Raw genomic sequence first — 17,334 nt, 5'->3', positions numbered from 1 at the left:
GGTGCCCCAACTTTTGCATCCGACTGTATGTATGTATGTATGTACTATGTATGTATGTATGTATGTATGTATGTATGTATGTATGTATGTATGTATGTATGTATGTATGTATGTATGTATGTATAAGTATATATACAATTATCCCTCATTTTTCGCTTAGGTTATGTTCCGAAAAGAACCCATCATAGGCGAAATCCGTGAAGATGAAACAAAAGAACAAAACCTATCTTCAGGCCCAAGCATTTGTTTAACAGAGAACTAAATGCTTTCTTACAAATAACTACAGTAAAATAATTATGGATAATTTTAATCATCAATACGAATTATGCGCTATATAGTAGGACAAATTGTAACTCTCGCGTATTTCACTGCGGCCTGACTCCGCTCTGCCGTGTCTTTTTCTTCTGAAGCCATGAAACACTGGACTTTGAAAAAAAATCTGTGAAGCAACGAGGCCGTGAAAGGTGAACCGTGATATAGCAAAGGATTACTATATTGTGTGTGTGTGTGTGTGTGTGTGTGTGTGTGTGTGTGTGTGTGTGTGTGTGAGTGTGAGTGTGAGTGTGAGTGTGAGTGTGTGTGTGTGTGTGTGTGTGTGTGTGTGTGTGTGTGTGTGTGTGTGTGTTGTCAAACCTGCACTTTTTATTAAAGTGACCGGCTTCCCGTCAAAGGGTTCGATAAGCCGGGGTGAAGGGACTCGTCCGTCTCTGACCACCCGAGTTAAATTAGCTCTAAAAGAATCAATATAATCTCTTTATGACGCCAATCCCTCTCAAGTCAAATGATGCGCGTGCCGAGTAACTCAAATTTGAGGCAAGTCGTCAGAATAACCGCGCCATAATGATGGCTCCCTTCTGTTGTTTGAGGCTTTTGTTATTTTACAGATATTTTTAGATGTCTTTGTTAAAAACTCAAGGATTCGTTAATTTACTAGAGCGCACTCGCCCTAGCTGAGCTCAAGATAACTACTTCGAACCAGATCTGACAATTGCTGATGTTAAGCATTAAAGCTGTCTTCACTTTAAAAAGAATTGAACGGATTTAAAGAATGACTATGATAAGGAAATAAAGACATTTTAAAGTTCTAATTGCTGCATATAAAACCATGCTCAACATAGTTAATACGAAACAACCGATAACCGAATTAAGGATTAAGAAGAGATTTAATGAATAAGCAAGAAAAATAATTACAAGTTGAAAAACAACAACACTCACCCACTCAGAACAAAAGAGGAGACTAAAGGTCTAAAATCCTATTTGGTTGAACAAGTCGAGTGATCGGCTCTCCTTTGTTCCAAAATCCGAATTCTGTTTAAAAAAAGGAAAGGTCTGGCCGTGAGGAGCGTAGCCAAAAAAGTAAAATTGGCGTCTTCCCCTTTCTGCCCAGAGCGGCTGTCTCCTCTGCCTTCCTCGAAGCTTAAAATTTGACAAAGTCCAATTCGAAGACTCTGGAAATTCATTTTAGTAGATTTTTGTTCAATCTCAAAAAGAATGGAAAATCCATCTTCGTCTAAACGGCATTCTTTTCCGGGCAGCGTCACGGCCATCGCTCTGACTAGGAAGAAGCGCCACGCTCTGTGTCCGGGCAACATATTTATAGGCTTCTGACATTACCTCATCGGAATTACCTCACCGGCACGTGAGGTGGCTTTTCTGGAATTTTCTGGAAGCTTAGAGAATGTTCCTTAGCTGATCTCTGTCCAGGCCACCCGGAAACCACTGGTTGTCTTGGCAACCTTGCTTATAGCAGCAACCACTGCGCATGACTGCAGTCTGCCACCGGAAGCAGCTGTTTCCTATTTTGCGCATTCTTTCACTATTAGCCCTTGATATCTCCTCTCAACTTAATACATTCAGGTATGGATGACACACCAATGTTAAATACAGGTTGGGCAAAACATTGAAACATTAATGACATATATCTTGTCTAATAAGAATCAACCTTAACACATAATCATACTTAACCATAATAATGGGTTCTTCTACTTTAAACATATTGATATTGCTCAAGCTGTTACATCTTAAAATAATTGCATGGCAAACTCATATTCCAAAATTGTGCGTTGCTACGTGTTTGAACAGGTCGTGTCATCCCAATTGCTAACAATTTAATTTATGAGATTTGTTAGTTTCCCTCAGGTCACCCCTATGTCAAACTTTAACACAATCTCCTGGTGGAATTTTGGAACTACTACATGTTTTGGGATAGCCAATGTGCCTGGGCCAAATTCAATACACAATTTTACACCATCTTGTACCACCATTCCACTTGACAGTGTGTGTGTGTCTGTGTGCACGTGCGTGTCTGTGTGCATTTGCATTTGTGTGTTAGACCAAGGAGAAATTAGGATTATTTAGATCCTGCCCATTTACCATTATCTAAAATTGAATAGGGTTAATATAATAATTTGATAATATTAATAATAAAATTTTGAAGTCCGAAATACGTACATTGTGTAAACATATATAAATAATATAGACATCACAAACATTTATACATTTACCTATAGACTGAATTTAAAACTGTTTGGGGTTTAATGAAACTATTTTTTTTAATAAAGTTGCAAGAGCTTAGAGAATGTTCCTTAGCTGATCTCTGTCCAGGCCACCCGGAAACCACTGGTTGTCTTGGCAACCTTGCTTATAGCAGCAACCACTGCGCATGACTGCAGTCTGCCACCGGAAGCAGCTGTTTCCTATTTTGCGCATTCTTTCACTATTAGCCCTTGATATCTCCTCTCAACTTAATACATTCAGGTATGGATGACACACCAATGTTAAATACAGGTTGGGCAAAACATTGAAACATTAATGACATATATCTTGTCTAATAAGAATCAACCTTAACACATAATCATACTTAACCATAATAATGGGTTCTTCTACCTTAAACATATTGATATTGCTCAAGCTGTTACATCTTAAAATAATTGCATGGCAAACTCATATTCCAAAATTGTGCGTTGCTACGTGTTTGAACAGGTCGTGTCATCCCAATTGCTAACAATTTAATTTATTAGATTTGTTAGTTTCCCTCAGGTCACCCCTATGTCAAACTTTAACACAATCTCCTGGTGGAATTTTGGAACTACTACATGTTTTGGGATAGCCAATGTGCCTGGGCCAAATTCAATACACAATTTTACACCATCTTGTACCACCATTCCACTTGACAGTGTGTGTGTGTCTGTGTGCACGTGCGTGTCTGTGTGCATTTGCATTTGTGTGTTAGACCAAGGAGAAATTAGGATTATTTAGATCCTGCCCATTTACCATTATCTAAAATTGAATAGGGTTAATATAATAATTTGATAATATTAATAATAAAATTTTGAAGTCCGAAATACGTACATTGTGTAAACATATATAAATAATATAGACATCACAAACATTTATACATTTACCTATAGACTGAATTTAAAACTGTTTGGGGTTTAATGAAACTATTTTTTTTAATAAAGTTGCAAGACATGAGGTTTTGTACACATTCATAAAGACACAAAGTCTTAGATGCTCAAATGCATGTCAGAGGATTCGGATTCTTCAGTCTTTATTATTCGCCTCCTCTGTGAACTCTGAGTCCTAAATATTTCCTATTTTTCTGCTATTTGGGCAATTCTTGTGCGCTATGGTTTGTGTATCATAATCTCAGAATTAATTGTCTGAATCAAATTTAAGTGTTTGTTGTAAGTGATGTCGGCGGCTCGGTGGTGCACTGGCTAGCACGCACTCCAAATTCCCCCTAGGTGTGAGTGCAAGTGCGGATGGTTGTTCATCTCTGTGTGCCCTGCGATTGGCTGGCAACCAGTTCAGGGTGTCCCCCGCCTACTGTCGATGACGGCTGGGATAGGCTCCAGCACGCCCGTGACTTCCGTGGGGACAAAGCAGTACAGAAAATGGATGGATGGATGGATGGATGGATGGATGGATGGATGGATGGATGGATGGATGGATGGATGGATGGATGGATGGAAGTGATGCAGTTTTATGAAAGAACTGTAGCCACTGTATTTTCTGACAGGTTCTTTCCTTTGTGTTTGTTTTGTGCAGTTGTCCATGGATTTCAGAGCGTTTCTCTGTAGCTGTTCCCATTTATAATGGCATCATATTTCTGTTTGTTTTGGCCAACTTCTGTATGGCTACATTCACGGATCCAGGCATCTTTCCAAGAGGTAGGTGGATGGATGGGGTTGTACCTTTCATGATTAGAACAAATGTGTAAAAGTGTGCAATTCAATTTTGAAAGGATATGAAACAAACTTTCTGCCATGGAATACCTTTTGATGGAGTTTTGCACTTTGTGCAAACTCCCCAAGTTGAACAACTGTAAAATCAGTCAAACTCAAACGTGTAGGTGACTTCTAATTTTAATTTTTTTAACAAAAATATTTTCGTTGGTGCACATTTTTCACCGGATGAAACACTAAACTCAACAAGACTAAAGCCTTCATTGATAAACAATAACTGCAGTATGCAATAAATCAGCATGCATTTTTGTTGACTAATGATGAGACGATAATATTGTTCAGTATATAAAGACTGGGGGAAATCCTATGAAGATTTTAGTTTATAAAAAAAGACGACAAATATAATAAATGATTTATTGCCGTTGATTATTGCTCACTTGAACAAGTTCTTGTACGATTCACGGCAAAACAACGCCAGAAGGCGATTTCTCACGCAATTTACGTCAAAACCACACTTGGTGGCGAGTTCCCGCACCATTCAGGGAAAAATAACACGAGGTCAGTAGGTGCTGGCAAGTTGCTGGTATTGTGCTTTTAGGACTCAAAGGAGTCGTTAAGTAATTCGAATAATTCAATCAGAATAATGCATCAATTACATTTACTCTGTCTCGATGATTTGTTTATTCCAACTAAGCTACGTAAACGTGTGCTCGAAACTAAATGTGTACCCGTACCTATGTACATGCGGAGTATGTTTCCGCTCGACTGCTGCACCAAGTCTCGCGCGTTTGGCTTTGGCTTTGTGCAGCGTTTGAGCAGAAACATACTCTGCATGTAGATAGTAGTTCCAGGCACTGCAGAACATGCTCAGGCACAACACAGTCAGAAAAAACGTCAAAAAATAAAGAACAAACTGACAACGATGGAGAAACGGAACAGGATGGGCAAACAAAAAGACAGAAACTATCAAAAGATAGCAGAGATAGAAGAGAACAAAGTGACAAGTTTGCACTGCCAAACAGAGCGAGCCTTTCACAACAACGCGCCGTCAATGTTGCAGCACCTCACCAGAAAGCACCTGGCGCATCTATCGAGTGCTGCAAAGATCCCAGAGGCGCGGTAAGTCAAAAGTCGCATCTGGAACTGTTTGCATGTTAAAAATAGGTGCTGTTTGCCAAACATTTAAGTTTTATGGTTAGAGAACTCTCTTTAACCTGTTTAAAATTGACAGATATCATGTAATGACTGCACAAGATTAAATACACACATTTTTCATGTTGTGTAAAGTAATAAACATAATGTGTAACGTATGATGATATTACACATTCTCAGAAAAAACAGAAACATTATCAAAATAATTGTGTGAATCATATTTACAATTTCTGTAATCACGGTACATAGTGAGAAGTTGAAACAGTCTTGATTGTGCATTTAATTTGATAATGTATTAATGATTGCACTAAATAGAATTTCTCTTTGGCAGATCACAGACCAAAATGGAAAGCTATCTTCGGATGGCCTAAAGGCATCGTGGACATGCTACTGACTGATATGAGGCCTATTTCCATGGTTGAAGGCAAGGGCTTGAAAGTGATTGTGTCAAAATTCAATTCACATCATGACCTTCGTTCTAGAACCGTCACCCAAAAATTTTGATATTTTCAAAAAAAAAAAGTGATTGAGACTTAATGGCTAAATTATCTTAGGCTGAGCCTGAGTTGTCACGTTACATTTGCAAGGCAGAACACCTTTTGTTTACATACAGTATATGCTTTAATTTACTGAGGTATTTTATGTTTGCACTTTAAATGATCATGTAAAGAGCATTTACAATGTTATAATGTTGGTTGTCAGTAAAGAATATATACAAGAATACAAAATCTTGAGTAATGTTTTAATGTTCTAAAAAAATGACAAAAGCATGTTTTATCTGATTACTCAATTAATCGACGTAAATAATCACGAAATTACTTGAATACAAAAATAAGCGATAGCTTTGCATGCTATTTTGAAGTGGGGGTGAAAAACATGTCACAGTTTACCGCTAATACGTCATCGTAAGTTAACAAAAGGTTTTGCGGTGGTTGTTTATAATGTAACACGGGTGTCAAACTCATTTTTGTCATGGGCCGCATTGTAGTCATAGTTTCCTGCGGAGGGCCATTATGACTGTCATCCCAAAATAATGTATGAACACCTCATATTACATACAATGTAAGCTACAAAACAAACCAACCAATAATTCGTTTTCAAATCAGACTAGTGAAAACTTATAGTTTAAAAAGAAGATTTTTAAAAGTGAAGACAATTTCCAACTTTAGTAATGACATGAATTTGATGCAAATATGTCTTCGTGGGCCACATAAAATGATGTGGCGGGCCGTATCTGGCCCCCGGGCCTTGAGTTTGAAACGTGATGTAACATCAATCCAACGGCTACAATGTTCTAACACTAACATTAAACAAATCACAATATAATGCTGGCTAATGTACAGGCTTTGAACATGTAGCGATAGTTGCTACTTTTTGATATAATTGTATGTGAAGTCAAATTTGTGCTAATTGATACTAGTCAAGCAACTGTGGTTTAAGATGGAACAAAGTTCAGGTAAAGCAAACAGAAGTATGAGCTAATCGAGGACATGGATGCAAACTAAAAACTATATCAAACTTGCGTTTAATCTAGATGAAATATTGCACCAACCATAATTCAAAACAACTTTGACCTACATTATCATACATGAAACGTGTATTAAAATGAACATTAAATGCATTTTCTGCTAAAAAAAAAAAAAAAACGTAAAAAAGGAAAATCGCTAATAATAGACTAAAATGTTGACATTTTTGTTGACTAAAACAAGACGAATTAATTTGTTTTCTTGGACTAAAATAAAGACTAAAATTCTTTACTTGCAGTCGACTAAAGCTTGCCGAAATGAAAAATGAGATGAGATTAATTGAATGTGCTAAAAACTAACAAGCGTGATTCAAATTTAAAAAAAGCTGATAAAATTACCACGAATGTTTTAGTGAGATATTGTAAAAGGACATTGCTCAAAAACACATATTCAAAGAAACTGAAAAATCCTGAAAGTGTTCCGGATCATAATGTAATTTAGCTGATTTGTCAGTTATTTTCACTAAATTTCCTCCATTCTTGTATGTGTATATGTAAGTGGTAGTGTAATACAAGCAGTATTATTTTATTTGTGATCAGTTTATATTGAGTTATTAGCATACACAATCATGGGCATGAATGCTGGGGGAGGTGTCAGGATCAGTGGTAGAGTGGTTGTCTCCCAACCCAGAGTATGCGGGTTTGATCCCTGGCCAATGTGATTATGACAATGTATTCTTGAGCAAGATACAGTTATACAATTATCATGTCACACACCACCATGATAATGACAGAAATTGACTCCTACAGTGCTAAGACCACAGGCCAGTCATCTTCAACAATGAACATTGTGTGCACTGTACGTAATAATTTACAATAGCGTTTTTTCACTTACTATGCATGTTGCTTAGTGCGGCTTCTGGCATTCCTGTTAATGTCCAATATTCTGTGTTCAACAGTGTGGCGGGACAGTTTGATGTCTGATACCCTTCGTTTTAGTTTGTCGTTTTCAACAAGATTTCAACAATGTCACTGAGGCATTTTTTAACAAGCTCCGCTTCATTTTATGGCTTTATAGCCCGTGCAATGTTCCAAGCCAGTTGATACGATGCACGCGCGACAAACTGAGTGCTTCGTAATCTTTTGGAAAAACTGTACCTGTTTTTCTGCCTGACTTTTCAGTGTCCAACTTGCGCTTGCGAAATTCAGTCCCTTTTGGAAAGTCCTTATTGATGTTAGCATGGAGTGAGCTGAAGTGGCGCTGACGATTTGAAGCTTTGAAATACGCTAATGACGTCTGACATATCAGGCAGAATGGCTTGCCATTACGTTCGACAAAAAATATAAACTTTCCCACTCTGTTATGAACATCCTGAGTTCATCTTCATATTTTCGTTTAGCTGTGCATTTTTTCCCTGCCATTTTGAGAGCAAAACTGACACTAATTGTTTAGTCGAATGGGTTTGCCCCTCCTGCTTTGTGGGATTTCACCTAACGCATGCGCGTTTGACGAAAACACCATATTGAACACAACCGAAGCGAAGACGCACAAAAAAACCCCACAAACACAAATGTTGATATCAACGTAAAAGAGCCGCATGAAACTAGTCAGAGCTGCATGCGGCTCGGGAGCCGCAGGTTTGCCAGGCCTAGTCTAGAGCATTTTCTATTCGGGATCCAGAACTTTGGAATGCCCTACCGATAGATATCAGAACTGCTACCTCAGTTGAAACATTTAAGAAACGATTAAAGACACATTTTTTTGCCATGGCCTTAATTAACCTGTGGTGGCCAATTCGGCTGGAGTTTGTGTTTTCGGTGACTGAAACTGATAATGGCTGTCTGGATTTCTCATCGACCAATAATCACCGTCGAAGACACTGCCAGGACAATCGAGGGCACCTCCTGCAGCTCTTCACTTTGATTTGGACATCTACTTTTTGTTTGGATTGTTTTACATTGTGTTCTATGTGCCCTCTCTTCATCCATTGCAGCCTGGTCATCCTGGAAGGGGAATCTTCCCATCTGTTGTCTCTTCTCAAGGTTTCTCATTTTTCCCCAAGTCGGGTCTTTTTGAGTTTTTCCTTGGCCTCTTGGGAGTTTAAGATCAGGGGATGCTTGAGAATAATTGTCAATTTTTGTACATGTGAAGCCCTTTGAGACTTGCAATTTAGGGGTATATAAAACTTGACTTGACTCAATCGCCAAGACGACAACTTCTCTGTTAGCATAGAGTTGTTCTCCCCTCCCGTCAGATTTCCTGCACACGCGTCAGATTTCCTGCACACGGGGAATGGCAGAGCAAAGAAGAGAAGGCGGGAGGAGGTGGTGCGGGTGGCTAGTGCGTCGGTTTGGAAGTTGAAAATTGGTTCGTAAGTAGACGCAAAAAATATCGCAAGGCTCCGGTTCGTGTCTCGAAATGTTCGTAAGTATAGGGGTTCCTAAGTAGAGGTACCACTGTATTATCAAATGTTCAAAATACTTTCAGACCTCCTCCTCTGCCATCACATCTCAGAATGCTTTATCATTACGTGTGGCGTGCCGCAGGGATCGGTACTCGGACCAATTCTATGTAATATTTATATGATTCCGCTTAGGGACATAATACGTAAATATAACATTAGTTGTTGAATTGGGTTCATGATGTCTTCGTTGATGATAGCCTGACGAAAGCAGAAGTTACTGCCGAAACTGAAAAGTTTTTTAAGGTAAGACCTACACACCTTGTCTGAATAAAAGAATACTAACGGCTATAACATTAGCTTTCAATGTTACGCGGATGACACTCAATTACATATGCCGTTATCGATGACAAATCCGTGGGACTGTTGTAACCTTGAGGCGTGCCTTGCGGAGATCTAACACGGATGTCTCTCAATTTCCTTCGTCTTAACCCAGATAAAACTGAGATGTTGATAATTGGTCCAGCTCGTTACCACCACTTATTTAAGGGAACCACGATAACTATGGATAACTGTACTATCAGTCAGAGTGATACTGTAACTAATCTCGGGGTAATGTTTGACCAAACGCTCTCCTTTCCAAAGCACATTAAGAACATAACTAGAATTGTGTTTTTTCACCTCCATAATATTGCTAAGATTCGTCCGATTCTTTCGACCAGTGATGCGGAAACTATTATACATGCGTTTATTACGTCGCGCCTGGACTACTGTAACACATTATTCTCTGGTCCTCCTAAGTCCAGTATCAAAAGTCTACAGTTAGTACAAAATGTTGCTGCAACTGCTCTCACGGACAAGAAAATTTGATCACATTACCCCAATATTAGCCAACTTGTATTGGCTCCCGGTCCATTTAAGATGTGACTTCAAGGTTCTTCTATTAACCTATAAATCATTGCATGGCTTAGCACCTTCGTATCTCATCGGCATAGTTGTTCCTTACATTCCGTCCCGTAACCTCCGCTCACTAAACGCTAGTCTTTTAGTGACCCCGACGACCAAAAAAATGTCTGCAGGGGTGTCCAAACTACGGCCCGCGCCAGTTTTTATTGGCCCGCAGCAAATTCTGAAAACATAATTGAATATGGCCCGCACAAGAAGCTTGAGCTCAACTCTGTTGCACTTATCAGTTTCAACACTAGATGGAGCCCGCCAAACAAACGAAATCAAGCGAAGAAAAACTTTTACCGCTATTCACCAGAAATGGCTGCACCAAAGAAACGCAAAATCGCGAGTGAGTGTAGAAGATTTCAAACACGGCGGGAAAATGAGTATTTCTTCAAAGAAATCAACGGAAAGTGTGTCTGTTTGATTTGTAATGAAGATGTTGCTGTGATGAAAGAGTATAATGTCCGTCGGCACTATGAGACCAAACATCAGAGCTACACATCGTACACCGGTGCTGAACGAGCACGGAAAGTTAAGCAAATGGCAGTTAGCCTGCAAGCTCAACAGCAGTTTTTTTTTCGCGCCAACAAAACACAGGAAAACGCCACAACAGCAAGTTATGAAGTCGCTAAACTTATTGCCCAGCACGGCAAACCGTTTTCAGACGGTGATTTCATAAAGCAGTGCCTCATCAAAGTCACAGAAGTAATGTGCCCAGAAAAAGTGCCGGATTTCAACAATGTAAGCTTATCCAGAAACACAGTGGTGCGGAGAATTGAGGACTTGTCAGCGAACGTGAAACTCCACCTGAGAGACAAGGCTTGTGCTTTTGATTTTTACTCGATAGCATGCAATGAGAGCACAGATGCCACAGACACCGCGCAACTGTTAATTTTTTTGCGGGGAGTAGATGATAATTTTTGCTGTACGGAGGAGCTGCTTGATATGATGAGCCTAAAAGGTACAACGACGGGAAAATATATTTTTGAAGCTGTGTCAGAGGCAGTTGAAAAGATGGGGATTAAATGGGACAAGCTCTGGCCATGACTGGCGAGCGCAAAGGAATGGCATCGTTGCACTGCCCCAAGGTAAAAGAGAGCGGAGGTGAGGCTGTTAGGATGCACTGTATAATCCACCAAGAAGCACTGTGTGCCAAGACTGTCCAGCTGGGCGATGTGAGGAACACTGTCCTAAAAACTGTCAACGTAATTCGAGCGAGAGGACTGTACCACAGAGAATTTCAGGCTTTCCTATCTGATGTGGATGCTGAATACGGGGATGTACTCTACCACTCTGATGTGCGCTGGCTCAGCCGCGGCTCTGTGCTGCAGCGTTTTATTTTCGCTGAGATCAGAAATCGACCAGTTTTTAAAAGAGAAGGGCCGACCTCTTCATGAGTTAAGTGACCCTCTGTGGCTGGCAGATCTGGCATTTTTAGTTGATCTTACGCATCATCTGAATACACTGAACAAGAACCTACAAGGCAAAGAATAGCTGGTGCCACACCTGCATACGCACATGAAAGCCTTCTGCGTAAAGCTCCGCCTGTTTGAGACACAACTACGAGGCTTTAATGCTGCACACTTCCCTGCGCTGTCTGAAATCAAGTCTGCTTTTCCAAATGCCGACCTTTCTGCTAAAAAGGAGAAATATGTGTCTGAGATTTCCTCTCTCATGACGGAATTCAACCAGCGTTTCCAAGATTTTTCTGCCATTGAAAAACAAATCAAGCTGTTCTCGACCCCCTTCCTGGTGGATGCAGAAGTGGAAGAGAGTCTGCAGTTAGAGTTGATTGAAATTCAATGTGATGATTCTCTGAAGAGTCAGCATCAGCTTCTCCCCCTCCCCGAATTCTATCAGAGTTTGGATAATGCCAAGTTTCCTCTGATGAGACGCCACGCAAAAAGAATGATGAGCCTGTTCGGCTCGACATACATATGTGAACAAACATTTTCTCTGTTCAATTAGAACAAAAGCAGACTGAAAACCAGAATAACTGATAGCCATCTCTGTGAAGTCCTTCGTGTCTCAACCACCGAACTTTCTCCTGACATGTCAGCCATTCTTCAATCCAAAGGACAGCATCACTGCTCCCACTGAGTGCAATGTTCTTCACAATACACAGTATTCATGTGTCAGTATGTCACCTCTAGCGTGTGGCCCGGCCCTTTGTTTATTTTTCTGTATTTGGCCCTCACTAAAAAAAGTTTGGACACCCCTGGTCTAGAGCATTTTCTATTTGGGCTCCAGAGCTTTGGAATGCCCTATCAATGGATATTAGAACTGCTACCTCATTAGAAACATTTAAGACGCGTTTAAAGACACATTTTTATGATATGGCTTTTAATTAGCCTGTGGTGGGCGATTCGACTGGAGTTTGTGTTTTCGCCCCTCCCCCTTCTAGGGAGGTGGACAGGTGACACCCAAACTGACAACGGCTGTCTGGATTTCTCGCGGACCAATCAGCATGAGGGAACTGCAGCGGATTACCCCCCTCGAAGACACTGCCAGGACAATTGAGGGCGCCTCTTGCAGCTCTTCACTTTGGTCATACACTTTTTCTTTGGATTGTTTTATATTATGTGTTCTATGTGCCCTCTGCATCCGTTGCAGCCTGGTCATCCTGGAAGGGGGATCCTCCCATCTGTGGTCTCTTCTCAAGGTTTCTCATTTTTCCCCCCAGTACGTTTTTTTTTAGTTTTTCCTTGCCCTCCTAGGAGTTTAAGATCAGGTGATGTTCAAGAATAATTGTCTTTTTTTTTATATATGTGAAGCCCTTTGATACTTGCCTGTGATTTAGGGCTATTTAAATAAACTTGACTTGATTTGACTTGTGTGTTAGCTTCTATAGGTCATGCGGACCTTCTTAAACATGCAGGCTGCAAAAGTTCAGAGTATATGGATGTGAAATTATTAGTACATGCTTATACAGGTAAAATATATGAATACATACGTATAAACAGATACACTTTAAAACACTGGATATATGAATATATTTTTTGCTTACAGGGAATTTGAATCTACCCCTTTACTTACGAACTTTTCAAGATCCGAACCGATCAAGATTTGTTGCTTCCTTTTACAAACCAAATTCGTCTTCTGAACCCCCCAAAAATGACCCGTGAGCAAATCTCTCAGAGTGTGTCAGTTGACGGAGTAATTTCTTTTTGTCTTTACCCTTTGCTAGGCCACTTCCAGAGTTCATCTCAGTGTGTGTTTGCATATTGAGAAGTTCATCTGGAGATTGAGTTTTTGTTTGTTGTTTGTTTCGGTCACGTGTCCGCACCACCTGTCTACCAGTCTCTCACAGCCACGCCAATCAAGTAAATCACCTGCACCTGTCATGCCTTACAGCTCCTTTTTTAAACCCCGTCATCCCGGCCAGGCCTTGTCAGTCTGTCCCGTGATGCTACTTGTATGCTCACTATGCATATCCCGTCTGACTCCCGTTGCCGACCCTGCCCGTTTATTGACCTGTCCCCCGCTCCCTGCCGCCGGCCCTGACCACTTGCCCATTTATGACCACGTCCCGATCGCTGCCCGTCCCTACCATCGACCACAATTATTCACTGCGCACTCCGACGGATTAGTTCCAGCCGGATGGCCAGGCTCGCTGGGGAGAACAACCTGTCAGACCGACCCTGCCAGAACTCTAATACTCCACTTCAACTTTCCCGACAAACAAAGTCTGCAGCTTGTTGCAATTGCCTGTTCTGTCCAGTATGTCACAGTATAGATTGACCACAAAAATGCAGCCAATGCACAATCAGACTGCATTGTCCCGCATGGAGCACGCCGAAGGCGCAGTCGCCAGCCTGACGGCAGACATCCAACAGACAGCAACAACAGCAGCTCCAGCAAAGACAGCAGGGGATGGCAAAAATCCTCCAGGTCCTCCCCGAGCGCTATACCAGCAAAACCAGTAGAACCACCCCGGCCGAACCTCTTTCCGCGTCAGAGGGCTGTGGCGCAGCTAAAACCCACCAGCTCATAGATGTTCCCAAACCGAAGATCGGTAACCTCGATCAGTTTGATGTTGACCCCAGACAAGTCTGTGCCTTTTTATCAATCAGACTGTATGCTCCATTTTGACCTAAAGCCCCAAATCTTTGTTACGGAAAAGGCCAGGGTGGGCTACACCTTGACGCTCCTGACAGGTGAGGGCCTTTGGGGCATGGGCGAATACAAAAGACGCGCCCCCTCCTGTGCGTTATTTGACACTTGTCATCGAGCTCCTTTGCTTGTTCGAACTGGCTTCCACCGCTGAGGATGCAAACCGGGAATTACTGGCGCTCCGACAAGGGAACCGGGCTGTGGCCGCCTACACAATTGAGTTCCAGACAGTAGCCGGGCGGAGCGGGTGGAAGCACATTTCTTAACGGGCTGTCCGAGCACGTTCAAGACCTGATGATCTTCTACGATCACCCCTAGACCCTCAAAGATATCATAGTTGGCGGCGTGCGTAGATTCACGAATTCAGACCCAAACGAGAGAGAAGGTCGCTTCTGGATCCCTGCTTTCCGCCTCATCCGCCGGCTTGCTCGCCTCCAGCTGCCCCTAGTGGCGGTGCCGCTGAGCCCATGGAGCTGGGACACACCACTCTGATGGCGGAGGAGCGTCGCTGTCAAATCCACTGGAACGTCTGTCTGTATTGCGGGGTGAGCGGTCACAGAATAGTCCGGTAAAAGGCCAGAGCTCACTCGGGGACGGGGGATCAGAGTGCACTCGACCTGCTCTGGTTCATCTGGACAAGACCGTGGCAGCACTGATAGACTCCGGTGCGGAGGCCAACAATCTGGACACCAGTCTGGTTTGCTGGTGGGGCATCCAGTCCTTCCCTCTGGGTTCTCCCAGTACTTCCCTCTGGGTTCTCCCATTCTAGCTCGTGCTCTGGACAGCCGCCTGACTGGCGAAGTGCCAGACGTCACCGTGCCGGTAACAATGCTCTGGTGTAACCATCGTGACATAATTCAGTTTCATCTTCTATCCGTTCCAGACCAGCCACTCATCGTGGGACACCCCTGGCTGTGGCAGCATAACTCAGTCATTGACTGGGAGACGGGGTCTGTGCGGCAGTGGAGCGAGTGCTGCTATTGTCGTTACACACATAGGTCAGAGTTACGGCCCGCGGGCCAGATCCGGCCTGCGAATTGATTATCTATGGTCCCCTGGATGACATTTAATTACTATTAGAAGCGGCCCGCAGGCCACAGCCCCCCGCTGGTGTTTTGCACGCACCAACACTACATTTCCCACAATGCAACGGTATAGCCCGCGATGTCACTGCAGCGCGCACAAGCGGCTTCATTATTCATCAGTAGTCAGAGCAGACATCAACTTTCTGATACCCCCCTCCTCAAAAATGGCTAAACGTAAGGTGGACGCTGAGAACAGGGGGTTTCAAGCCAGGTGGGAGGCAGAGTACATGTTTACGGAGGTAAGAGGCAAACCTGTGTGTCTTCTGTGTAGAGAAAATGTGACTGTAATGAAATAATTGAATTTAAGAAGGCACTATCAAACATCTAAGAAACACACAGACAAAGACAAGAATATGGAATATGAACAAAAGCTACAGAAGGTGGAAGAATTAAAATGAGGCCTTAAGTCCAGTCAGGCTATGTTCACATATGCTAAATCACAAAGCGAGCAATCCTTTTGCAGTTGATGTAGAAAGTGCACCACCAAATCTACAACTGGAGTTGATTGAGCTCCAGTGCAATGACGCACTGAAGGAAAAATATGAGAGAGTGGGTGCTGCCGAGTTTTCACATTCCATGCCCCAGTTGTGCATCCAAGACGCTCGGACACTCTCTATGTTTGGCAGCACATACCTGTGTGAACAACTGTTCTCGTTGATGAAGCTAAACAAAACATCACAGAGGAGTCGTCTTACTGATAATCACCTTCACTCAATCCTGAGGATTTCCTTGGCTCAGAGCCTAACCCCGAACATTGATCAACTTGTACAAAAGATGAGACACCTCCAAGTATCAGGCTCAGCCTCAGACAAGTGAGCATAACAGAGCAGTAACGTATTTTCCGTTTTTTAATTCGGTTACATTTTTACATTTGTTTCTACAAGACGTTATTTTTCTTTGAAGGAAGTTTTGTTTTGTCTGTATGCCATAATTTTTTGTATTTTATTTATTTATATTTATTTTTCAGTTGAATGGACTCAGGGAAAATTGCAGATAAGAGCCATGAGAAAGAATACAACTGATTTGATTTATTTTTTTATTTTACTATTTGAAAGCAGTGATCGGTAGGTCATAGAGCAGTACAATAATACATTTTCAATTTATAATGCATGCACTTTTATTTATGCATTTATCTTGATATCAAGAAACACATTTTGTTAAAAACAATTTAATTTTTTGCTGTTTGGCTGTTGAAAATGTTTTCCCTTGAAGTTACTGACGTGGCCTAGTGGTAGAGTGTCCGCCCTGAGACTGGAAGGTTGTGGGTTCAAACCCTGGCCGGGTCATACCAAAGACTATAAAAATGGGACCCATTGCCTCCCTGCTTGGCACTCAGCATTAAGGGTTGAAATTGGCGGGTTAGATCACCAAATGATTCCCGGGCGCGGCACCGCTGCTGCCCCCTGCTCACTTCGGGGATGGGTTAAATGCAGAGACAAATTTCACCGCACCCAGTTGTTTGTGTGACAATCATTGGGACTTTAACTTTAACTTTAACAAAATATTGCCATATTCATTTAATCATTAAATAATGTACACTGTGTTAGGTCTTGGTTCAATAGGCTATGTGTAATCATTTCGATATGTTTTAATAAACATTGAACCAGTCCGGCCCTCGGCTTGTAGCAAATTTGTTTTTTTGGCCCTCGGTGTGTGTGACTTTGACATCCTTGTCATTACCTGAAGGAGGCGGCAAGTCCACCCAGAGATCCTGCCACCAATCAACACACCAACATCGTGAACTGGCCCTCCTGCTATCATAGACTCAAGGAGGTCTTCAATAAGGCCAAGGCAATCTCCCTTCCTCCACACCGCCCTTGCGCAATCGATCTCCTGCCTGGCACTTCTCCTCCCAGGGAATAGCTCTATTCGCTGTCCAACCCGGAATGCCAAGCGATGGAGAAGTACATCCAGAACTCTTTGGCAGCTGTAATCATCCGACTGTCCTCCTCGCCCGCCAGTGCCAGTTTTTTTTTGTG

The 17,334-nt window shown here is 42.0% G+C and overlaps 1 protein-coding gene across 22 annotated transcripts in view; it reads left to right on the top strand.

Moving 5' to 3' along the window:
* Window positions 1–17,334, top strand: part of LOC148398573 (palmitoyltransferase ZDHHC5-A-like) — a 247,889-nt gene that overhangs the window by 57,224 nt on the left and 173,331 nt on the right. For 15 of the 22 annotated variants that reach the window (XR_015857906.1, XR_015857907.1, XM_088372917.1 and 12 more), the window contains 2 exons: window positions 4,051–4,172; window positions 5,671–5,763. Coding sequence is in view for 20 of the 22 variants with exons in the window: in XM_088372917.1 (XP_088229043.1) it covers window positions 4,051–4,172; window positions 5,671–5,763 (215 nt within the window). In the remaining 2 variants the exon portion in view is untranslated. Of the gene's footprint in view, window positions 1–485; window positions 2,758–4,050; window positions 4,173–5,209; window positions 5,307–5,670; window positions 5,764–17,334 lie in introns of those variants that run through there. The other 7 variants (XM_088372925.1, XM_088372919.1, XM_088372926.1 and 4 more) reach the window with 4 other exon arrangements.

The sequence above is a fragment of the Syngnathus floridae genome, chromosome 4 (assembly GCF_059516105.1).
Source record: "Syngnathus floridae isolate MCC-2025c chromosome 4, RoL_Sflo_1.0, whole genome shotgun sequence".
In the NCBI taxonomy this organism is placed as follows: domain Eukaryota; kingdom Metazoa; phylum Chordata; class Actinopteri; order Syngnathiformes; family Syngnathidae; genus Syngnathus; species Syngnathus floridae.
This window is presented reverse-complemented; position numbering and strand designations above follow the sequence as displayed.